Below are 26,784 nucleotides of genomic sequence, written 5' to 3'. Positions count from 1 at the left end.
GGACTTCCCTGTTCGCTCCGCGGACAGCACCCCGATTGGCCCATGGCCTTGCATCATGTCCGCGGACATGTGACGTGTTCGCTGATTGGACGGCGAGGGGCGTGGAGTGCGTCACATTTTCTGTGGCGCCCGCAATCTTGTATTCGCCGACAACCGATTACAGCGCGGTGAAACGTGGATAAAAAATTGTATTTAATGCCCTGTGTTGGTGTGTAAGAGTGTTTGGGGAGGGTGGGGGAGTATGAGATAGGTTCAATGTTTTGTTTTTTTATGTGCTAGATGTTTTTGTTGCGTTCGATTTGTCCGCGGAGAACACGGCTGTTCTGATATTTTGTAAATAAACTAAATGGTGGGGTGTTTAGAGGACGGAGTATGTGTCATTTTTGTTCACAAGGAAGGTAAAAATGAGCTATGAACACTCGCGGTGTACTTAATTGTTCGTAAATACACAAACTGGGGGTGTCCTCAGGACGCCGTCCGTATTGTAATCTGTCCCGAAATGGTTGCAATTACACAAAATGGGGGTGTTCTGAGAACGTTGTTTGTATTGTTCGTTGTCAGGGTGAAAGTGTTTTAAGACCCCTCATTTTGTCCGCTAATAGTACAATTTCCTATGGGCGTCAACCGACTTTTTGTCCACTAAAGAAAGGATAAATCCGGCTGGTGTGCGCCGACATTATGTGATAATCCTATGACTGGCGCTATTGACCTGGCTGACTTGCTTTTGCGACACTAAATCATATCTCCCGTCCCTAAGCCTGATATTATCAAAGCATTCATATTCCCTGCCTCTCTCCGTGACGTTACAGGGTGCGTCATCAAACGTGCCCAGTCCTCTCCAGTCCTAAGTGACTTTACACAGAACCCGGAAGACAACACATATTATATCACAACACAGCGCGCCACATTTCGGAATATGAAACAGTGATTTAAAAGCAAACAGCAAGATTGTAAATTTTGTAAAGTACATTTATTTGACATCAAATGTTTAGAGAATATTCAGCAATTTGCATTTGTCTTTGTTGTCGATCCGCAAAAGTTCATGTTGAGGCACGCGATGTTCCTTTGCGGTAGAGAGGGTGTTAGATCAGCTTACAACTCAGTGCGCCACAATTTGGAATATGAAACTGTGGTTTAAAAGTAAACAGCAGGATTGTACATTTGGTAAAGTACATTTATTTCACATGAAATTTTTAGTGAATATTTAGCGATTTGCTATTGTCTCTGCTGTCGATCAGCAAAAGTTTATTTGGAGCCACGCGTTGTTCCTTTGCGGTAGATAGGCTGTTGGTTTATGATAAAAGCAGTAAATGGTCGCTCTGATAATCGGAAGGTTGCTCCAACAACGAGCCATTAGACCACCCTATTGGTTGGTATGTTGTTTATAGCCGTTAGTACTGCGTAAGGGCATATTGGTCCTTGGCTATTGTCCCATAAAATGGTGAGGGTCATGAAGTTGCATATTTGGACCTGCACCTGGCAGTTGAAGACCCCATCCGCTGGAGTCTGTAAATCGTGACATAGGCAAAATGGGGCCACATACCTGTTTTAAAAAACATAGATTAGTCTCACCAGCCGATCTTCATTAAAAATCAAGATTTTATTTATTAGGGCATGAAACCATTTGCTATCGAAGATAGTGCAACGGAGTATGTTAGTAATAAAATAATAATATTTTCCCATTCATATAGCGCTAAGAACCGTGTGGTAGCTAAGCGGTGCTTATTATTAATCACGGTGTGTGGTGCTCATTTATCGACCACGGAAGGATGAAAGGCTGAGTTTGGCCTTGCCGGGATTCTAACTTGCATTAGCAAGCTGTGCACGGATGTCAAAGCGAGCGTTGTACTCGCTGTGCCACTTGACAGGCTACAGTGAAGTGGCACTGCGAGTAGAGCGCTTGACTGCCTATAGACCGGTTAAATTATTTATATTAACCCACCTTGTGTCATCTGCCTTTTTCAGAGGCCTCTAAACGACAGGGGATCAATTCGGCGGTGATAGTGCGCGGTAGAAAACGTTATGCCACTTTCAATGAACAAGTTCAACTTGAGCGGTCTTTAATGCTACGCTATTGTAATTATATTTGGTATAAAATAATCTAAAGGGTTACTTACAGTAGAATTGCAATTTCCATTGTCTACGAGTGGTGCAGTCCCAAAGTACGACTCCACGTGTGCCAACGATCTTTCGCATAGTGATATAATATATAAAAGTGGTTTCGTTTCAGAAATGTCATACTTATCTTCTCTTACGTTTTAGCAACACTACTTCAAGAGAAGTCTTTCATCACAATCTTTGTCTGTCAAGGTCAAAACACAATACAACCTTGTAGTCCGCTTCGTGAGCCTCTCCAGGGCCCGAGAAAAAAATGGAAGCAGCTGACCTTCACTGTCAACGAGCATAAATTCTTACTTTGCAACATTCTGTGTAAAGCCATCTGTGAGAAGTTGGTTTTTGCACGCCATGTTTGTATATTGTTTGCGTGATATTAAAAAAAGTTTGTTTAAGGGATGTTATGGTTCTAAGTACAGCCGAAAGACCCCTGAAAATCGCAAGTTATGGTAAGCTATGAAAAATAACTCACGCCACCACAGTGCACTGCTAAGACTAACACCCAGGACATCAAAGATGACATTGCAAATGTCATTGATAAAATCACTGATGACATCACATGTGTATGTACTTTTCATGGAATTTGTGTACTAGGGATTTTTATTATAATGTTGCGAAAAAAGTGTCAAGGATATTGCAATAAATATCATACCGTTATTATTGCTTTGAACGATGCATTGATATAAATAGCATTGTATTATGGGATTCTATCTAGTATACTGAGCTACTAATGGAGAAACATAGCATTGTGTGCAGAGTACAAGATGAAAGTATAATATTTGTAATGTTAATATGTTGAATAATGAAATGATAATTGTCCTGAAATGTTCGAAAATCCACAAAATGGGGGTGTTCTGAGAACGTTATTCGTATTGTGTGATTGTTTAGCTGTATGCAATGAGGGAATGGCACAGAGAGTAAAGTGGACGCCGTCCGCGGACACCGCGGCTGTTCGTGGACAGGGCGTGCTACATCCGGGTTTTTCCAGGAAATCTAACATGGAAAGAAGACTGTACGGATCAGCCAATCAGATGTCGAGGTTGTGGATTTGTGTTGAAAAAGACTGTGTGTGGTGAAGATGGCAGAAGTGGAGAAAGTCAGGGTGTTGGTGCTCGGAGATATGTTTGTGCATGTTTTACAGCAGTACGCTGAATGCAGGCATGTTGCAAAGAACTTTGATGTGAAAGGAGTGGAGGTGGTGTGGAGCACTGGGCCTGATTGCAATGTACAGGGAATTGTACAAGTTTGTGAGGATATGGCCACGATGAACAGTCTGCATCTGGTAGTTTTGCACTATGGTGCTTTCCATTTGGGCAACATCAGTGCCCCTACTTTGTTGGCTGATTTGGAACGCTTGGTTCAAGCCGTAATGAAGATCCTTCCAAATGCGAAAGTAATTTTTTCTGGATTACTACCTAGGGCAATATGGGACAATAGTTCAGTTTTTTGTCCTCAGCAAAACATTGCTAGGTGTGTCATCAACCGAGGCATGTGTGCCTTCATGCTTAGAGCTGGTATGTTCTTCTGTAACAATGAGAATATTGATGCCAGTAATGCTGTTAATTTTAAAGAAGATGGCATTTCTTTATCTTTTACGGGAAATGCGTTTCTATTTTGGAATGTAAGGGTTGCTTTGGAGAAGGTTATGTAAAGATTTTAGGAGTAAAGTAAGAAATAAAAACAAGAAAAAAAACAAGAAAAAAAATACAAAATAACAGGTGTCTGTCAAGCATCTGTAAAAAAAAAAAAAAAAACTGTTCTTTTCAGAGCCAACTTCAAAGGGGAAATGGGGCACACTATTTAAATTTACAATCACCACGCTCAGATTTTCAATGTGTCCGCGGACATGGCGGTAGTCCGCGGACATGAAAATCACTACGAGGGGGTTAGTATGTTCTATGTTAAATGTACATGAAGTCAGGGATATTATGGTTAAGTTGTGCTGCTAAAAATCTACGAAATTCAGTGAAAAAACTTTGTTAAAGGGACGTTATGGTTAAGTTGCGCTACTAAAAACCTATGAAATTCAGTAACAAAAAACTTTGTTAAAGGGACGTTATGGTTAAGTTGCGCTACTAAAAACCTATGAAATTCAGTGAAAAAACTTTGTTAAAGGGACGTTATGATTCAAAGTAAAACCAAAAAACCCCTGAAATTCGGCAGTTATGGTAAGATAAGCAACCTTAACTCTCGCCGCCACCGTGAACTGCTAACACTAACACCCAGGACATCAAAGATGACATCACAAATGTCATTGATGACATCACTGATGACATCACATGTGCATTTACCTTTCATGAAAAGTCTGTACAAGGGATTCTTAGTGTAATGTTAATAAAAAAAGTGTCAAAGATATGGAATAAATATCAAGTGCTAATCAGTGCATTAAGCTATGCATTGATATAAATAGCATTCTATTATTAACTTCAATCCAGTATACTAAGGTACTCATGTAGAAACATAGGCATTGTGTGTAGCATACATGATGGAGGTGCAATATTCATAAGCTTGCCATGTTCAATATTGAAATGATAACTGTTTTCATATTAGAGTTTTGCGCACAGTGAAACTTGTGATAAGTAGGTAATAAAACCCACTTACTACATAATTGCATTATTATACACAAATCACAAAGAGACAACACCACATACAAATATGAATATATACAAGGGAATTGAAGTAGGAAAAAGAAACAGCAATAGTAGCAGAAAGTGTTCATAACCTAACTGATTACCTTTATGGAGAGAAATGATTGCTCTGTTTCAAAGCTGTTACTTACCCTATCTATATATATCACATGATGTGTCTGGACCCTAAGGAAAATAGTGTGAGTACAACATATAAAAATATGAGCATATACAGGGAAAGTACAGTAATAAAAAAACATCAAAAGTATCAGAAAGTGCTGATAAATCTACTGATAATTTTAATGCACAAAAAGGATTGCTGTCTTTCAAGGTTGTGACTTCTCCTATGTATATGTTTCATATGATATGACTGGAACATAAGGGAATTATTCCAAGAACATACTTGAAGGATAAGTCTGCGAATATAGTAATTTACAATTTTTAGTTCCTGACTGTTACTGAAGAAAATCATGTGCCTAGATATGTCAGGAAAGGAAAAAAAGGGAGAGCCAGCCACGTGATGTCATCAGTGATGTCATCAATGACATTTGTGATGTCATCTTTGATGTCCTGGGTGTTAGTGTTAGCAGTGCACAGCGGCGGCGCGAGTTATGGTTGCTTATCTTACCATAACTGCCGAATTTCAGGGGTTTTTCGGTTTTACTTTGAGCCATAACGTCCCTTTAACAAAGTTTTTTCACTGAATTTCATAGGTTTTTAGTAGCGCAACTTAACCATAACGTCCCTTTAACAAAGTTTTTTTTACTGAATATATATATATATATGTTTAGAACCTTGATTGGACATTCCCTTTATTTTGGACTGTGTTACTATGTTGTTTGGGTCACTGCTGGATCACATTCACACCCCTCCTCAGAGCATAGCCTTCCCTGGGCCCACGTTACCACAAAAGGTAAAGGAGGTACATGTCTTAACTGTCGCTGTTTTATCTTCATGATTGTGTTGGGTTTTGGTTTGTACAAGTACGAGGGCCAAATGTGCCATTTTACCCATACTCATTTTGCACTCCTGCAGGGCAGAATCCAATTCATCACATGAAGTGCCCTTTTGGAAGGCCTTTCTGTGACTACCCTGGCACTTCTGAGATGTGTCCTGCATGCAGCAGCATAACTCACCAAAGGACTGGGCAAATTTGACCACATTACCCAGACCCTCATAGAACTGCACTGGCTCCCGATGCAAGCATTATCATCTTCAAATCTTACTGCATCATATACAAGGCTGTCACCTTATGTCCCCAAGCTTCCTCACTGAGAATCTTAGCATTTCCGATGGCCTAGGATCCACTGGAAGTAAAGACGTGTGCAGAGTTGAACTCTGCTGATGTAGGAGGGAAGGAACCATAAAACACACCTTCTCTTTCTACCAAGACTCTGGCGTCTGCTTCCCATCAAAACTAAATTGGCCCCTCTCTTCTACATTTCACGAAGAGGTTTAAGACCCTCCTCTTCAAGAAATGGCTCATACCTCTGAGGAGCCAGGAATGATACTCGGACACAAGGCCTTCATAGTTTTGGTCAGAGACTTTTATTTTTAAAAAGGGGGTTGGGGAATTGCCTCTCTGTCCCTGCACTGAGAAATGTTTACCTGCCTAATTCAAAGCTAAGTGTCTGTCAATGTCAGAATGTCCAAAGAAAACCGTCCCATGTCCAAAGTACTATTCTGGCCCTCACATTCTAACAAAATAAACTCTAAGGTGAAAAAGGTAATCTCTTTTGCCCTTGAGTGGTTTATAAATGTTCAAAAAGGAAAATTCGCAACTACAACACCCATTTTCCAGAAGTATAGCATTCCTTGTTGCAGAGGGTGGTCCCCTTCCCCTGGATTTCCCTTCCCTGTTGTATATTCAAAGATATCAGTTCCTTGAGATTCTCTTGCTCGACAACACAACTGATACACAAAATGACTTGCCTCTTTATCTTTATATTGTTGGGGTATCTGGTATACTCTCTTGCCAAGTTTTCATTCCTCTTCTCCTTGGTTTCACACAGCCTTTTGCTAATCCTGATGAATCCTTCTAAGGACCCTTTTAGGAGATGTATTTTCTAATACACTGGCCCTCATTACGAGTTTGTCAGTCCGGAAATAAAGGTGCATTAGCAACATACCGGCACCCCTTCTGGACCGCCTAACTTTAAGTATGCTGGTAGAGGCACTGAACTACTGGCAGGCCTGTCCGGTAGGGGCATGTTTTTCACTGAAGCACCGGCACCATTAAGAACGGTGTTGGTGCTTTAGTGTTCCCATTCCCATGGGGTCCTATGGGGTTCCATGGGAATGGGGATTTACCGAGCCGCTGGCGCTTGGGATCTCCCGGTAGCACAGGGATGTCAGTCGGTGGTAACAGTGTTACTGGATTGCCGGTAACCCACCGGCTACTGCTTTGATTTACCGACAACCACTTAAGGAGGCCCACTGTTCAGTTTGTCCTTGCCTGGGGTGCTTCTCTACCAGGGCTTACTTACATAAACGCACTTGCCTTTGCAGGTATATTCTCTTACTTTTACTCCGTTTCCCCTCTTAACGAAATGCCCAATGGCTCTTTCTCTTTCATGTACTTCAATAAATCTTTTCATTAGTTATGTGCATTTGGCATGGCTGCCAATATGCCCCCGTGGGCCTGCTTCCCTTTTGGCTCTTGCTGGCATGCTTTGTTCTTCCTGTGGCAAGCCAGTGGTGGTCGTTTGGCATTTCTTCCCAACTCACTGATTTCGTTCATTGGATTCTCTGCCTCTCGCAGTTCCCACTGGCCTCTGCTGCTTTGGTAAAAAACAATGCCTCTCAACACCTGAGAATGCCCAGCAGCCCTGTGTTGGCTTCTGGCAATCCCGCAGCATGTTTTCTATCACAGTCCGCTTTCCTCTCTTCCTTCTTGAACTGGTTGGCTCCACTGCACTATCTGAAGCCTCAAAGTTTCTTAGTCGACAGCGAGAGAAGCAGCTCTCTCCTTCCAGCAGCGCGCCTCAGTCAGCTGCTCCTACTGTTTAAATTTCCTAGTCATGGGTATGCGCTTCCAACAACTAGAGTGAAGCTTGTGTTCTTGGTCTTTTCTGCTCTGCATTACTCGGCTCATCTTCCACGTCCCAGCATTCTTGTAGTTATGGGGACAGTAGTACATTCTTGAGGTTTTACATGTAAAGTCTGGGTAAGTGTTCTCTAAAGTCGGCTCTGAATGACTTGTGGGTAGAGTTTGAGAAAGTGTTTTAATGACTCTTAGACAGTAAGTAAAATTGTAATGGCTCACATACAGTTCTCATTAGAAGAAGGTCTTCAGTACCCTTCCTAGGTGGGTGAGGGGAGGTGTAACAATATGCCATGAAGGCATTGGGTATGAATGGGGAAACCTCAAGAACGACCTCCAGGACAGTATCAGACACCATGTGTTGTCCGATGGTGCCTTGATACTCTCCTGGATGTTGTCTCCCCATGTGATCCTCCCTCATGTAGCAGCACCCAGGGTCAGGATCAGGTAGCAGCTGCCGTCCCCTGGCCACATGGGGAGAGGTTACCACCGGGAAAGGAATGATGACACCATTGGATTAAACACATCCCTAAGACCTAGGTCCACACCCTCCACTCCCCACCCTACCTGAGAGTGGGTGATCTACTCCCCACTATATCCTCCACTGGTTGCTTGTAGATCTGTTACCAAATGGCCCACTTCCCCCTCCCCAATCTCTTTTTTCTCTGCATCCCTCACTGTGTCCTCCTGCATATGATTTGTAAAGAAGTACGTTGCTTCTCAAAGCTAGGTCCGCTATCATTAAATGTCTTCCTAATAATAACAATAATAATAATAATAATAATAATAATAATAATAATAATAATAATAATAATAATAAGTTGGCAATGTGTGATGTGGGAATCACCAACATCCAGCGAAGGTGCATGCTGGGGGGATGGCATCGGATGCATAGTGTCAGTCCCAGGGTAGGACTGCTCATTGTCAACATGGCCATTATCAAGTGTCTGCCAGGTGTTCATCTTCAGCAAAAACCTGAACATCGAGGTCTGGAGCCAGCTCATTTCCCCCCTGCAATACTGCCCTCACACATGTGTTAGGTGCTGGATATTGCATGGGCGCTGTTGATGCCGGCTATGTGGTAGCACTAGGGTTTCTTAGTGGCCTCTGTGTATGGGTGTCAGATCAACTTCTGCCTCTCCTCTAGTCTCAGTTGTTGTAACATGGGTATGTCTGTGATTTCTACAGCAGGGTTCTGCTTCAACTGGCTGTTAATTTTGCTTTCACGTCTGCCTCTGCTCAACATACCAACACCATGGAAAAAGAGGTCTCCCACTCAACTTAGTTATAACGAAAGCCACCCCAAGTGGGATCACACCCAGAACACAATAAAAGGGCCGAGGTGGCTGCACGTTTGGTGGATTGTTTTCTTAAAGAAATGTACGTGAAGAAATTGAATAGAAATTCAATTAAACACACAAGTTAAATAGAAATCAGGTACTTTTACTAAGGACATAGAGTAAAAACCATACATATGTGGAAACATCTATGTGTAAAATATAGGAAAAAAATCAAAACAAATTATCTAGAAATCAATAGGTTTGAACATGATTCAATGTATTGCTGACAAAGGCATCATAAATGTCAACCTTCCCTGTGCACTCCCAACACCAGTAAACCAACACTGCGAGAAAAACAATATGGCATATGAAAAAGCACACTGCCTAATCCAAGAAATGAGGAAACTACAACATTTAAGCACCCAGGGTATCTGTAGTTAATCCTATAGTCAGGCCATAGCATTGTCTGCTGCACACAAGTAAGCAATACATGCTTAATCAGTCAAATGGATTTACAAAAAAGACAAACTGAAACACATGGTGACTACATGAGATGTTCAATGATGTTGCCAACTCGTGCTTTGGATGAATAGTGGGGTATTAACTTGAAAGGTGGCCTAGCCTTCTTCAGGGCAGAATACAATTGCAACCGCAGAAGACTCATTAAATACACCTTCAAAAATGCAACAATGCTGGTATTAAAAACGTACCCACAAATACTGAAAAGAGACTTCTCACAGACAGATTACACGATATAATCATCAACATTGCACACATACCGTATTTGTGTTTTGATGAAAATTATCCAAAGTGTAACTCAAGAACAAGGCGCAGCCCTCCCTATGGCATCCTGTGTCCCCCATCGCCAAACAGTCTGTAAAAGGACAGAATGTCCATAAAATCAGGCCTAATATTTTGGTCATTCTTAGATGCCTTGTAGCAATGCCATTCCTCGCAATTTACTAAAATAATGTACAAGTAAACAAAGTGGCAAGTGCCTGGCACAAGGATCAGAAAATTAGCAATTTCAGTCTGAGCCAAATCTTCAACAACAAAACATTTCTGGAAATAAGTCAATGTTGCACAGAGCACATTTCATTAAAGCCCACAACGTGCGGCTAGTCATGTTACAATCTTCACCCACCTTGAAAACTAAGTAATACACGTGCTGAATGCCGCAATACCACCGGACACCGGTTCACCGTCCTACAGGATCAACATCAAAGGAAAGGAGTCGCCTGAAACGTCCATCTACAAATGGTGAGAGTCATGTGACCTCCAGTTGCATAACTGCTGCCTAAGGCAAGACCTGGGTGGCCATCTTGAACTGTGCAATGATTACACTGGTTACGGGGTAGATAAGCAATTCCAGGGCCATTTGTGAATGGACACAGTGAAGAGTGAAACAGAGGTTCAATGTTAATAAGAAAATCACATTCAAGTGGTAAACTCTGGAAAGCATAATTGTTAAAGCAACACTGCGCCTGAAGGGCAACTGCAATCTTTTGTTAATGTTTCAAAGGCAGATGTAACTCACAGTATGTAAGGCAAGTCTGAAACCGTGGGTGTGTATGAATTGAGACCTTGGCGCGCCTGAACAGAGTGAAATGAATGAAAACTGTGAAACCCACTGTTATAAAGCTGCACAGGACAAGGTAAGACTAATTTAATAACAATGTGAACCTGAATTCATCCGGACCTGTGTAAACACTGGGAACCTTAAATGGCCTGCAGTGGGCGTCTGGATGGAAACATTGTGATTCTCTGTACAAACTACACCATGGTCAAAGTCACAACAGAGATGCCCAATGTATCTCGTCATGCACACCTGATAGGTTTGTTTTAAAACGAAATATCAATTTCTGTTCCTGTCTGAACAATTGGTGACTAGCACTATATATCCTCAAGTCTGGTTTTACTGCGTCCACTACTGTCCATCCTATATATTAGTCCATATGATGGTCATCCACAAAATGTTGCACCAAAGGTGCTGTCAAAATCACACTCCAGATTCTGGACCTGTGTTCCCCTATAGTGATGGATACTTTTTGAGTGGTCATTCCAACGTAGGCTCGCTCAGAGGTGAGATCATGTATACCACATTGGTGGTGTTACAGTTAGTGTGAGTCATTAACCTCCATCAAGTATTGTTGTAAACCACCTCTGTGCCGGAGATACAAAATTGGCATGTGTTGCAATTGCCACAGTGAAAATGACTCACTACTGGGTCTAGATGTGGGTTCCACATAGCAGAGATGGTGTTTTCTCCTGCTTAAGGTGTTGGTAGTCTAGAGTGCACAACAAAGTCTCTGATGTTCTTACCTCATTTCAGGGCGATCAAAGGTAACTGAGATGTGCAACCTGTGCTGAGAACCAGGTTCCAATATTACTGATGCGTTTTTTAACTAGTGTAATTTTACTGGAAAATGTTGTCACTCACATAAGTCTATCAGTTGCATCTGTGTTAGTCGTGGGTGTCATCAAAATATCTCGGTCTTGATGATAAGCACACGTAGCTGAAGAAGTTGACCAAACTTACAAAGGACATATCACAGTACTTCAAAGAGAAGGTCTTAGTGAAATTACTTGATTTCTATTTAACTTGTGTGTTTAATTTAATTTATATTTGGTTCTTTCCCAAACATTTCTTTAAAAAACCAAATTGAGTGAAAATGCACCACCAAATGTGCAGCCACCTCAGCTCCCTTGTTGTGTTCGGCTCAACATATCTGCAGCATCAGGGAATGTGGATTGCTGAGATCTGTTGTCTGCAGGGAGACACACAGATACATGGAAAAAGAGACATGTAAATTTGAACAAGTGGTCATGATTTAGTACCTGTATGCCTGCACCCTACGCCACATGTGCATCTTTTCTGTATTGCAGTGTTAGTTGTCAGATCATGTCATGCATACCAACATGTGTTTCAGGGGCATCCAGTCATGTGTAACATTGCTCTTATAGTTTCTCTGGTCCACTGTCTACCAGCATAATTATCATTGTGCGAGGAGTATTGTTGTGTTTGGGGCATTCTCTGCAATTTATTGTCTAACGAAATTCTTTCTTCCCTGCCTATTACTGTGGACCTGCAGAGGACGATGCTTGATACAAATAATCCATTTAAAGTGGAGCGAGCGGAGTGTGAGGAGCATTGTGTGTCTAGGTGTGTGGCTTGTGGGGGCTTTAAGTGCTTTCTTGCTCTCTCCTTGTGAGCCAGCTCCCTCCCTTGCTCTCCCTGTGCTTGAGACTCGCTCGGTGTTCGACGCTGCCTAAGACTTTCTGGTAAGGAGTGTTCTTCCTTTTTCACAACCTCGCCATTTCTGTTGACATAAAGAAACTCTGATTTTGACCTTTTGGTATCGGCACTTCCTCTTCCATGCCTTCAAAGAGGAAGTATAACCTGTGCAAGTGAAGTCTTGAATCCTGGAAAACATATATGGAGCCCAACACCTACGCTCAAGGCTCGGAGCCGAGCATGGAAGGTGTAAAAAGGACAAATTAGACAGCACGCCTGATGTTATTGGTTCCACGCAACAAAAGATAACGGGTCAATGGGATTGCATGTTACTGACTGGAGAGTCTGTGGTGGCAATCACACAACCCCCAATCCAGCTGCACAACTGACACAGACCGCCCAGTCATCTGACCTTCCCCACCCTGTAGATGGCCGCAACAGTCTTTCTCACTTTTCGGCGACCATGGATAACAATGGCTATGTACTTAAACTGTGTTGTAAACTTAAACGTGTACCAGAAGTACCCAGTGGTGCCATATCTAATTGTGAAGCTGATCAAAACATCTACGCTACTCCTGACTTGGAAGCGCTTGTTTCTCCACCGAAGGAGGCTTATGAGGGCTGCGAGGACGAAGAAATCTCCATTGCTATTGAACACATTTCTTTTGACAGGAGGAATTCCATACGCCTTTCTAATAAGGTTTTGGAGGCTAAGCTGTGCTGGTCTTGCATGCAAGTATTGCAGCAGAACAAAGATAACTTAAACTCTTATTGTCTAAAGTGGTGGGGTCACTTATAAAGGAAGGCCCCATGGTCGTTCCGATGGAAAATGATAGGCCTACCAACATCCTCCAATTGAGAGGAGGTATAGCTGGATCCTGGGAACTATAAACCACGCATCTATCCATTCTGATACCCTTAACATTGTGGCAGCATCAGTGAGTGATGCTATCTGTAACAAACTATCTATGATTGACAGCCCTGGGATAAATTTGGCTGAGAGCCAAGGTAAAAACATCAATATAAACAAGGGTGAGAGAAATAAGAAAAGAGTAGCCTTTCTGAATTCATCCTCAAGCTGCCCAGTTGAACAACTTGACTCTGTTATACTGATATCTCCTCCGAGTGGTGCTCGGATGATAACTAAAGCCCAGGGAGATGGTACTAGTCTCCAGGTTGTTCTGCATGGTACTATGGACAAATGGGTATGCCCTACATCCACTAAGGCTGCTACTACCACCAACATGACTTTGATGACGCCAAGAAAAGAGCTTGCAAATGTCAGATTAAACACAAGGGATCTTGGCCGGAATAGGCTGGCCCAGACATTGCCTCTCTTACAAGATCTGCCCGACTCTGCTCATTTACAGGACACCCATCTACAAGCGGATGCACATTTTTTTGCCTCAATGGGGCGTATGGTTAAACTAGAGGAAATTCATCCAGAAAGAGAGAGGCCTTTCCTCAATCGCACTAACCTGCTTGCAATATTGAAATCAATTCTGTGCTTGGCCATTAATACTAGTTATGATATTGTGCGAATCGAACTGCCCAAATGGGATAGCTTGCTCAATTGGGTCCTCATCGAATTGCGTTCATCAGCGGCAGCTTCTTTGCTATGGACGTATGCAAAATATTCGTATGCTAGAGCCTTAAAGCTCACTATATGCAATATGTCTGATGGGAAAAACTACCAATTACCCCTGCATGCTCCCATTATGAACATGTATTTGAGAAATAAGTTTGTATCATTAGACAAAAAGGTCGATAAATATTGTACCACAATGTATGTGTTCTCAGCATGCCATTAATTATGCAGTGAGTCACAAAGAAAGAGATCTTAGTGCCAAGATCTCTACTTGACTGCAGCAGCATGATGGTGTAATGAATTGGCGTTGCTGGAACACATGTGATTTTCGTTCCTTTCCTGATCACCCAGTTGGTATTGCATATATTCGAACCAGTGATATATTTTTCTTACAGGAGAAATGGGCTGGGGAGGCATTCTTTGTAGATGGCTATAATATACTTTATATGGAAGCTAAACATTTTGAAAAGGGTAGACAACATGGGGGCCTAGCAATTGGTGCTTTGGTTAAACATACACTTAAAGCATAATCCATGGATAAGGAATGGCTGCCACTTTATCAACTATTGGGTGACAAATTTAATATATATGATCCGCCTGGAGGGGTGGAGAGGAGGGGTATTGTAGATAATATTGAAAAAATGCTGCTGGCCTGGCAAGAGGCTTGTCCCGGGGAGAGATTATTATTGCTGGAGACTTGAATGCGCCTAGCTTGCTGCAGGAGTTATCCCGAGACTATGACGGGCATGACGGTAGTTATGTGGGAGACTTGACCGCCCTATCTCACACCGATGCTATGTGGTTGAATTTGGTTGTGACCCAGGATCTTATCTGTTTGAATACAATGCAAATTAATAGTGGGAGTCCTAAAGGTACCTGGTCTAATGGCTACAGCTACACTATGTGTTTGTGGATAGACTAAATGCTGAATATGTGGGGCTCTTATTACCAAGTTTAACAATGTTAGTGATCATGCAACCCTGGGATAGAATTATAGAATATCACTTATTGTGATGTGGCAATCAAATTGTACTGCATAGTAATAATGTTGTGGCTTTCAGAAACTTTGTAAAAGGTAATCTTCCTATACTTATGAAGCGGCTTTTTGATAATGGGTGGGACGTATCCAAGGTTATGCACTTTCTAAATAAACAACGAACTTGACCCAGAAGGTGATTGTTTCACCTACTATACATTCTAATAACTTTGCTGGTGTTGTATACCACACAGAAAAAAAAATATCAGAAGCAACATACTGACATTAAGAAATCTGAGTGTTAAAGCGTCACAGAAAAAAACAGCTTGCTGGCCCACTTATCTACTAGGTATAATAATTGGCTTTGCTATCACAAATATTCTAGGAGTAGTGCTGAATAGAAGGGTCTCTTCCAAATACTTCATAGCAGTGATGATAGGAAGTTCTGGGCTTTGATCAGATATTTTACCAACTGCACTAGCGGTATGGAGAAACATTCTATTAATGTGGCATGTTGGTTCGAAGCGATTTTGGCATTGTATAACAAACCTGAAGTCAACCATATCTCAATACCCTATACTTTAGACACCAAGTTTTGTAAGGGATTTGAGTGGGATGATAATGTGATTGTCATCAAAGCCTTAAATGGCTATGGATCTCCGGGCCCTGACATGATGGCAAATGTAACATTTAAAGCAGACCCAGAATTGTGGGCTATGGTATTGGTGAAGTTATACTTGCACATTTTTAAATCTGTCCAAATACCATCCAGTTGGTGTAAATTAACTCTCATTCCTGTATTCAAAAAGGGTGATCCTATCAATACGCAAGATTATAGGTTACTGGCTATGCTCGATATAAGCTCAACATTTTTTGCAATCATTCTTAAAAAAACTATCTAGGTGGGCTAAAACAAAAAATCATCTTTCACTGTTTCAAACGGGGTTTCGCAAATCGCATGGCACATTACATAACCTTAGTGTTTTGCACGCTATTATTAACTAACCATTGTCAGGATGATACTTATGGAAACCTCTATGCGTGCTTGGTGGATTTGTCCAAAGCATTTGACACAGTGTCCCGTAGCTGGCTAATTGGGGTATTGATTCCATACTTTTGTACTTCCACATTGCCTTGTATAGAGGCACCACTGTGTCTCTTCTTGTTAATCAGAATATAGAGGGCACTGAGGATATTCCAACTAATACAGGTTTGAACCAGGGCTATGGCTTGGCCCCATTTCTATACAATCTATACGTGGTAGATTTGGGCCTCTCTTTTGAATCAGCACATCATTTTCCACCCCGTATTGGTAAAATCCCAGTATCCTGGATAGGTTATGCTGATGATACAATACTACTAGATAGAACTCCCATTGGCCTGCAGTGATCCTTGGATGCGCTGGCTGAGTTTGCAGATATAAATCATATCTGCATTGACAGTGTTAAAACTAAGATATTTATGTTTAGTAAGAAAAAGAAGGTGAGTCATAATTACAATTGGTGCTACAAAGGTACGCCGTTGGAAGAAGTAGATAAATATTTATATTTAGGAGTTCCAGTTTGCCACAGCCTGACTCTTCATATGTTTGGTGTTCATGTTCAAACCAAAACTAGGAAGAAATGGCTGGTACTCAGGAGATTCGTCCATAATAAAGGGGGTAATTATATGGAGGGAGTGGTTGCAAATTATCGCAAAAGCATACTCCCCCTGATTCTATATGGCTCTGCGCTCCACCCAGACCTGATGGTGAAATGGACGGATGGAATAAAAGTAAATTTTTTGCGATCCTCGGTTCCGTTGGAGGCCCTTCATTGCGAACTTGGGGTTCATTCTATCCATTCCCTTTGGTTATTACCGCGGTGCAAGCTATTTCTGGTGATTTTCTACTCCACAATTGAGGTGGAGAATGTATTTATCTATCTGGCCAGACTCTACAAGGGGGAACCTCTAATACATTTCTTGTCCAGCTTAGGGAGACAGCTATGGAGCACCTACATAATATGGACATTGATGTGCATGATGATGGATTTAGCCAATGCCATTAGTATATTAAGAAAGAAGAAGAAGAATTTTGATTTTATAGTAAATATCTCGCATCTTAGTAATAAAACCATGTATCGTGTAAATAGCACTCAAGGCTTTCGATGGGACCATCTCTGATGTATTTAATTAAATTACTGTCTATGAATATACGCAGGTTAATTATATACCTGCGATTTAACATACTCCCGACCAGGGAGCTTACAGGGAGATGGATTAAATTAGCACTAAATTAAAGAGGTTGTAGACTGTATAAAGTCTATATTGATACTGTGCAGCATATTTTCACCTAATGTCAGGCTCTCTCACCTTACTATATTGCTAACTATGGCTGCCTAGTACATAATATCTGTTCTATACAGAGGGAGCAATTCTGAAATACATTATTCAGTGCAGAGAGCACGGTAATGACGGCCGCAGCCTAATATGTGTGGAAAATAGCCATATACCAAATGTCAGTATTGAATGATTAGATCATTTATTGACTATTAATGAAATATAAGGACATTTTAAATGTTAACAAAGCATTCTAGATTGTAATTGCTTCTTATGCTGTTGTGTTTTTATTTTGCCTTTTTTTATAATATGACTTTGTATGATATGTTTACTGCATTAAATTGGCAAAAGATTTGTTTTATGGCCATATGCTCAATACATTTTTTTTAAATAATAATAATTGTCATTGAAACTTGTTTGTGAATGGCATGCAGTCACACAGGGTTCGATACAGAGTGCTTCGTGGCCTTACTTGTAGTTGACTGACTGGCAAGTTTTGGGGAATAACTAACTGGAATTTGTGGTGCTTGAGTCTTCGAGCACCTCACCACATTTGCCTCATATATGTGTGTACACTTTAGCTGTCCTTCAGGCATGAGCTGTTCAGCTTTGTGAGTCCAGAGGCAAGCTTTCTGCATGCAGTGCACTTGTTCATGAGTCTCACTCACCTGTGTCATTTTCTTCCTCCAGGCCTGCAACCAGAGGCGTTGCTAGGGGGGGTTGGAGGGGGCTATAGCCCCAGGTCTTTTGGTTGTAGCCCCGGATAGAAGCTCAGGGACTACAACCAAAAGGATATAGCTAGCCCTAATGCCTGCCAGTTCCGACATTAGTTTAGCCCCTGATCTTTTCGGGACCTAACAACACCCCTGCATGCAACACTTTCTTATGTATTGAGGCGGGAGAACCTTTGGATCCAATGTGGTCCACACTGTTGTCTCAGAATGCCCCTTGGCCATATTATCTTTCACTGGCTGGGCCTTTGATATCGTAATGCGATTGCCATGCTTGAGGTCGTTACATAACTTAGGTACATAATCTTTTGTGTATGGCACAGTGGACATAGATTTAACAGCATTTACAAGTGATGTCCACATGTATCTTCTCTATTGTATGTGTGAGCCTCGGCACCACCCAGTAGGCGAATCTCCACTGCCATCATATTGGCTGAAGAACCCCCGACTTCTGCATTTGTGAAATGTGGGGCCTGACATCCTTCTTTGTCTTTCTGTGTGTTTTGTGATGCGTAGCTGCCCACCTCTTAATTTGCTGGCTGTGGTGCTTTAATGCCATATGAGTTTGGTCTAATGTGTGTGTTGATCTTCAGAAGAAATACACAAGGGCATATCTGGCAGATATACAAGCATCAGACTATGCCCTGCCACTTTAAGCTCCTTCCCAGACAGAGATTGATGTCACTTCCACCATTGGTCACTCTGACATCGGAAGGTCAATGTCACTTCCACCAGAGGCCATGATGATGCCAGAAGGAGGACACCATCACGTATGCTGAGGATGGCAGTTGGACTGTAAATGGCAGTGAGTCTGCCATCATAGAAGCCTTAATATTATCACTCTTAATAAGGTGTTACATGGTGGACTCAGTCAGCAGATGGCAGATAGAATATTTGGTGGAAGTCTGGAGGTACAACTGACACACTAAATGAGGCCCTTAGTTGTGATACGGGAGCTTTGGCTTAGGCTCGTATGGCTTGGAATAACCCTAAGAAAAAATAATGATTTAGCTAACATTGCCTAGTGTGATAAGGCCAGAATGCTGGCTTTGTCAAGAGGGGACAGGATCCCCTCTCAGCCGGGCATGGGGGCCTACCAGGGAGCAATCCAGAGCCAGTCCTACCCTTGAGAGGTGGTGGTAGTTAAGAGGGCACCGATTACTGTGCCGCCCTTATGTCAGCCTGTTTTTAAGCTGTACACCTGTGTTTTATGTCATGCCTCCTCGAAAAGAGGCTGTATTGTCTTTTTGTATCTTTTCAAAAGACCAACCATCAGAGCGAGAACCAAACAGAAAGCATCAATGGGCGATCCCCATTAAATGCCCTGTACCAGCAATAGAGAGCAACCTCCCCACGCAACAGCAATTCTCCAATCTCCAGTGATGCATTTCTGGCAGAGAACAAACTGCAGAGAGAGGAGTGCAACCACAATATCTGCACACAGTGGCAAGGACAGCTGCATAGCACCACCGACTGAGGCAAGAAGATTCAACTGCCACTCCCTGCCCTAAATCAACAGAGACTTGTGCTGAGAATACAAAACTCTGCCACCATGAGATGTACCTTATGGGCACCCAGAATGGAGTCCCATAATATGAACAAGGACATTGGATTTCCCAGGCTGCCATTGCTGTCCCGCGCAGGACCACATTATGGAAGTGGGCAGAGCTTAGCCTGCTACTTCTAATTTGCATGACAACTCAACATCTCGGGTGTGGAAGATAGGTCCTTGGCTAGGGACACAGAGTCAATCCACAAAGAGGGAGAGAAATAAAAGGAAATCATGGGGCGCAGAAAGGGTGGGCTATTCAAATGAGGTCAGAGGAGGAAGATGTGGATCACCAAGAGACCATCAGGAGAGCAGAAGAAGAGGCACAGCATGGAGATGATTTCTGAAGATGTTGAGGCATTGGCCAGTGAGTGAAAGTGGTACTGCAGTGTGAGTGTTTGTGTTACTGTGGCAAGTGTGGTTAGAAATGATAGTGTGAGGGATGATTGTGAATTGTACTGGGTGAAAGGTGAGCGCCTGAGTATTAATCAGATGGAGGAGTAGTAGCAGGTGTTGAGGAAAGAGTAGAAGTGTGGAGAAGGAGATAGTAGTGGGAAGGTTGGATTAGTAGGGCAGAGGAGGGAGTGTTAGTGTAGTGGAGTGAGGAGTAACATCAAAGGTTGGCGGTGAGCCCTAGATAGCATAGAAGGCATCGGGGGAGAGAATATTGGAGTGAGAAGAAGTGGGTGGAGAGAGGAAGCGGAGTAGAAGGTAGAGCGGGAGAGATGAGAGTGAGCTTGAAAGAAGGGGGATTGAATCCAAGAGGTTTACTGTGTGCACAATTCCCGAAAATCCCAGTAGAACACTAACAACTGAATAAAATTGGGAAAGTTACGAAGTCCCTGAAGGAGTTCAGTGAGAAAAGGTGTTCTGCATTTAGGTCCTCACATCTAGTCGAATGCAGAAATTTACAAAAAAGGTAAACCATCTGTATCTACTAACTTGGTGCAGGGGCTGCCAGGGTTAGGGAGGAAGTGCAAAACAAGATAAGAGCAAGAGGGATGGCCGAGAGCCCGGTTCTGAGACTGTTAGTGATTCTTGTGCCATCTGTGAAACAATTACATTTAAACTAGTGTTCCATGTGAGCCTACATAATGCACGTGTTCATCATGCACTACTCCTTGTGTTTAAATGGCGTTCAATCATTGTAACCTATTAGTATGTAGATTCTTTGAAAAGGGGTTTATTGAAAGTTGAAATATAAAATCAAACAAACATCAACAGCCATTGTAACATACCAGAAATCCATTGGGTATAATATTGTTTGTAATAAAAGTCGGAACCGAAGGCATCTTGAAATGTAAATTTTCTTCGGCTGTCATTGTGGTTCTGACCTGTAAAGAAATGAAAATGTAGATGATTGATTGTGCAGCTACAAATAGAAGGGCTTATAGACTTCCTGGAGCCAACCAATAATTAGTACTGCTGGAACAAGTGATGTTGCTAACCAAATTTGGTCTGCATAACTAACATCGTCATCAAAATTGCAATGTTTTTGCATTGCTTTATACTGTAATTTTCCATTATAATGCATCAATAAGAATGGCAGTTACAATATTAAAATGTTATTCAGTGTGTAATAGCATGCATGTACATGGCTATATCTTTCGTTTTGAAATCGAGGTGTTAGTATGCATTCACGTTTTGCTGCATGCATAAATGTTTCCTTTACAGTGGTTATTGTCTTCTTTAAACATGTAGAGAATATATATCATTATTTTAGTTGCTATGTAGTGCCCTCATTTCTCTTTTACTTCCTTGAGTCAGTACATAGCCTTTAATCTGGGTATCTCAATGCCTTAGCGCTGTTCAAAGAGAACATTTATTTAAAATACCAGCTCAAATCTTCCGAGCAGAGCATGAAATCTCTTTGAAGATTAACCATATACTATTCTCCACTTAATACATTTAACAATGGTATAATGTAGAATCATGGTTTTCCAATATTCCCTCCCCATTTCAGCATTTATTTCTTCATGGATGCTAAGGTAAGTCCACTACTTTAATGCAAAATGATTGAAAACAAATGTGTTCCTTGCCCGGGAACTCCTTAGCCAATCTATAAAAGGCCCTGGTACTTTCGTTTCATTAATGCTCTGCAGTATTTCAGTCTTTGTTATCTCAATAAGCATGAATTATTAATGTTATAATCATAGGTTTGACTGCAGATGTTTTGAATAGAATACAAATAAAATAACCCATCATTCTTTCTTTGAACATTGCCAACTGGGGGTAATCACTGGGCCTGATTACGAGGAAGGTGGTAGGGGATTAAAGAGGCCGGTAAAGCTGCCGGCCCATTAACCCCCTACCACCTCATTACGAGGTCCGCTCGCGGAACCCGCTAAGGACGCCTGGTTTTACCAAACGTCCTTAGCGGGTCACGAGAGAGGGCCAGCATGCTAACAACGGACCGTCATTAACGGGCCCATTGTTAGCATGCTCCCCATTCCCATTGAGCCCTATAAGGGCTCAATGGGAATGGGGATGGGCCGGGTCCAGGTTCCCTGAATGGGGAAATACCGGGCCCTCCAAGGTCAGAATGGCCCGGTATTTCCCCATTCAAGGAACCCAGACCCGGTACCCTGAATGGGGGTAGCCATGCAGCAAAAAGCGGCATTGCTACCTCCTTCCTCGTAATGAGGCCCACTGACTTTATAATTCAATAAATGCTTTCCAAGAAACACATTCAACCTCATTACAAAGTTGGCGGTGCAGGACAAAAGTGGCAGTAATTCCGTTACTGCCACTTTTCCCATCCAACCAAACTACAAGTTTGGTGGTGGGGAGGCCGAATTTACCTGTAGCGCTGAGCTCCTGGTAATTCGGGCACCCCACCACCATATAATTATGGAATTACCAACACTTGTATTACTGGTGCCGGTAATAACGGCAATTGCTCTCATGGAGTCCTACTGTACTCCATGAAATGGGGAATTACCACCGTTACTGGGACTTCGAATACGACAGTAATTCCGGCATTCCAAGTGCTGGTATCGGTATTACCATTTTGGTGCTATCCTGCCAGATTTAGGATACCACCAACCTTGTAATGAGGCCCATGTGCTTTACTCATGGACCCTTATTACGAGGTTCCCTGGAAATTTTTCAGTGATTCTGTCATCCCGGTAGTAACATTTCTGTCTCCCAAAGTGACAGAATCACCAGCCTATTCTAACCATGCACGTGCGTGCATTCTGCATTGCCGTAACCGGTGTTCCCAGCATGACAGAAACACTGGCAAAACCTGAAAATGCTGATGTGTCCATGAACAAACATGCCAGTAACAGCGAATCCGGTGTGCACAATCACAGAAACGTAGATAATGGCCCACTGATCCCAGAATCACTGGAAATGGTAATAGCAGAACCGGAAACAGCGCCATCACAAGAACTGTAAATCCAACGTGGCGGTTTTGTAACACTCAATCCATATAAATTAGGGCACTTCCTGTAGCCATCCACTCACGCAAACACAGGCAATATGGCAGGCACATTGAAGTCTCGTGTTCCTGAGGTCCATGGTTCACAGAGCCGGAACTGACTGTATTGATGTACAACATTGTGACCAATGCTGACAGGCTCTTTGGAAGTGACAATCGGCAAACTATCCAGTGCCGTAAGATCACAATATGGGAGGTTGGAGCTCAGAAGGTCACAGCAGTGGGCCCTGTCCCCCGCACACCAAAAAATTGCCACAAGAGGTGGGATGAGCTGCGCCTCCGAGTAAGGAATATACTTTTACCACATTGGAGGCAATGCCTCACCACCGGAGGCGGGACAGCCTCCACCCTTAAACTAATGCCGTAGGAGGAGACCTGTATTACAGTGATGCACATGGAGGGGATCGTGAGAGAAGTGGCAGCAGAGGCCAGAGCAGGGATGCAAGGAGACGGAGGGGAGTGCAACAAGCCACATCAAAATGCAAAACATGAGACGCTTGTGAAATGCTCCACACACATTAAGGGGACATGTCCAAGTTCATGTGAACAATAATTGAGGACAACGCCAATATGGTTCATGCACAGATGGATGCCAGGGGCGGGGGCAGGGGTAAGACATGCACAAGCATTGCACCTAAAATGCATGGGCACACACATATGGACACATGAGTACCAGTCATATGAATAGAGGGACAGCACGACAATGAGCACATCCACGATGCATACACCACTACAACCCAGCATGGCAGACCTACAACCAATGTGCACTCATACCACACACATATGCACGCATGCATCAAAGCAGATATGACAACCAAACATCATGTCCAGGCCAGGTCACACACAATGTTGTATCTGTGTAATGCAAGTCCGTTGAGGTGACACACGGGTGAATAACTGCATGCCCATCTCATCCTAACAGGCACATCTTCTGACAGTGATAATGCTGGACCCTGCACACACCGGGCAACCTCACAAAGGATGGTAATACCACCATGCACCACCACATCCAAGCCAACTCCAGCTGCAGCAGCACAGCCATCAGGTCCTGCGCCACAACCATCAGGCCCAGCATAACCCTCAGGCCCTGCACCACAGCCATCAGGTCCTGTGTCACAGCCATCAGGCCCAGCAGAATAATCAAGCGTTGTGCCACAGCCATCAGGCCCTGCACCACAACTACCAGGACCAGCACAATCCTCAGACCCTGTGCTACAACCATCAGGCCCTGCAGCACAGTCATCAGGCCTGCCAACATGTCCAGTCAATGTGCCCATCCAACACCAGCCACCGGTCCATCCCAGCACCTCCATTGATGATGATGCAGTGGTGACTGGAGGCGATGGCTCCCAGGACCAATCCCCTTATCACACGCCGAGGGGGTGTGGCCTGAGCTCATGGTGTGAAGCTCCTGCCGAGATCCTGCAAGATCCTGCATTACCAAAATATAAAGCTGATTTAAAATTATAAAAAGAACATAGCTGGACGCGGAAACCGATTCTCATACCCCGGAGCCAAGATACTCCAAAAATCGGTACCGGGCAACTGCAGGAAGCGACGTTGAAAATGACCCCGCTGCAGCCCCAAGATGGCGGCCACAGCGTCCCTGCAGTGAGCAACGGAGGCACGGAGCAGAGCGGGAGCTCAGCCACAACAACATACCGGTGCCTGAGGGCAAGGACACAAACGGGTCGGCATACACAGGACCCCATGAGGAGACGGTTGGGACGTCCCACGCCTGGAGGAAGACCCAGCCTAAGAAGTAGGAAGAAGGTGGAGGGAGCGGGGACCAGCCTATGCACGTTGGCGCTGGAAGGATTGGCAGGGCAAGACAAGACTGACAGGGAGGCACGGAGCCAAGAGTAAGCGAGACGCGGGTCCCGGTACCCTGGTTGTGTGACTGCTGCAACGGACTAACCGGAGCCTGTATGTGACATAGCAGGATGAGAGAAAGGAGCGCGGGCAGGCTGACGGACGGCCACGGAGCAAACAGGGTGCAGTGAGGTGAACCAGAGACATCCAGGAGCCGCGAGTGGGCGAGAAAGGGAGACAGCTGCCTGCAGCACACACGGAACCAGAGAAAACAGAGAAGGGCCGAGACAACGGCAAAAGGGCAGTCCACCCGAGACCAAAGGTACGGCAGTGGGGGAGCCAAGGCACGGAGAGGAGACGGGATAGAAGCCTAACACATACCGCATCAACGGATGCCAGGACAGCAACTGCATCACACTGGGCCCCCCAACACAGGGACACAGCCTGGACTGGAGGGAAGCAAGGCCCCCTGAGGATGCAAATTGGGCTGCAGAAGGGCACTAGGGCTCACAGCGCTAGGACAACATCGGCACACAACTAAACACAGCACGCGCCACCGACAACATGCTGCAACCCAGAAATGAAAAGCTGGGGCCCCGGTGGCAACAACCAGAAATAGGAGAAACAAACACAGAGGAGCCTGGGCAAGCAACCCAGCAATAACGTGCAAGCTGAACTAAGGTAACTGCGCACCGGGGATACAACAGCGCCAGCCTATTGTGCAAGGTAGCCATAACCTGGGAAGGTGGGGAGACACCCGCCTACAACACACCGATCAGGGCGGAAAAAAGAGGTGAACCAGGGCCCACGGCATGCTACCACCTACAGCACACTAATGGCAAAGCAATACGCAGGACAGAAATTGTGTTGGCAATACGCACCACGACACCCAACAAAAGGGAGAAACCCATAGTTGGTGCCCAAACATGAAGGACACATAAATCCTAGGATGCTTGAGTTGCAACCTCACAGAGCAACCGCTTAAATAAGTCTGAGGGACGACCACACGGGAGGAAAAGCAACACGAACCGAAGGCGCACCGTAAACAGACTGATCAAGCGAGGTTTGGGAGCTCACAGTACTGCCGACCAGGGGCAAAAGAAAGGATGCTGAGCTCACAGCAGCACGGTACCTGCAATGAATCAATAATCCGGTGTGGCGAAAGACGCACGTAGCATGATAGGGCGAACGGCGATATAACACAGCAGGACGAAGGCCCCGACACCCGAGATCAGTGTCCAAGAACAGAAACATTACAACACACAACCATAATTTCTCTAAAACAGCCACGGGACAGACATTTGAGAACCTGCAAGGGGGAGGCACAACTCGGACCAGAGTTGCGCCCACCACCAGCAATAAACTCTGCGTATAACTGGGTGGAAGTGAGGAAATGCCCTCAACAAAGAATAAGAAAGACGCTACGAGCATGGACTCCTTTCATGCCTCCAAACAGAAAGGGCAGCCACAAAGCAACCAAGATGCACCAACGGCACAAACTGATAAGGAAACCACTACAAACAATGGCCAAGTGCAGGAAGCAATCGCAGCGCTCAGAGCCTTCATAGACACCAAGAGAGAGGAGGTTAAGTCCGATGTACAGTTGATGAGGCAAGATGTCTGCAACCTCACTGACAGGTTCACAACGGCTGAAACAGAACTAAAGGAAACAACAGATACCACCAAAGAACTAGAAAAATGGCTGACAGAGTTATAAAGGAAAAATGCGGGACTAGAAGCCTGGGTGGAGGACGCAGAAAGATGTGCCCGGCATAACAATATATGCCTACTGGGGATTCCGGAAGGAATGGAAGGACCCAATCGGACAGACTTTGTGGAAAACTTGATCCTACAAAAGTTGGGGCTGAAACACTGTCACAAGGGTTCGTGGTAGAAAGGGCACACAGATCCTTGCAGAAAAGACCGTCACCGGGCTCACACCCTCACCCCATGATAGCAAAGATACTGAACTTTCGCGACAGAGAAACTATCTTGAAATTCTCCAAAGAGGGAGGGGAGATCCGCCGAGACAATGCCAGTGTGGCTGTATATCTGGAGTACACACCC

General features: G+C 43.8%; 1 protein-coding gene across 1 annotated transcript in view; it reads right to left on the bottom strand.

The window, feature by feature from the left end:
- FAP (fibroblast activation protein alpha) overlaps positions 1–26,784 on the bottom strand; it is a 1,146,500-nt gene that overhangs the window by 898,441 nt on the left and 221,275 nt on the right. The window contains exon 3 of the mRNA XM_069616321.1: positions 20,702–20,797. Coding sequence (XP_069472422.1) covers positions 20,702–20,797 — 96 coding nt within the window. The remainder of the gene's footprint in view (positions 1–20,701; positions 20,798–26,784) is intronic.

The sequence above is a fragment of the Ambystoma mexicanum genome, chromosome 9 (assembly GCF_040938575.1).
Source record: "Ambystoma mexicanum isolate Mex_15411 chromosome 9, UKY_AmexF1_1, whole genome shotgun sequence".
Lineage (NCBI taxonomy): Eukaryota > Metazoa > Chordata > Amphibia > Caudata > Ambystomatidae > Ambystoma > Ambystoma mexicanum.
This window is presented reverse-complemented; position numbering and strand designations above follow the sequence as displayed.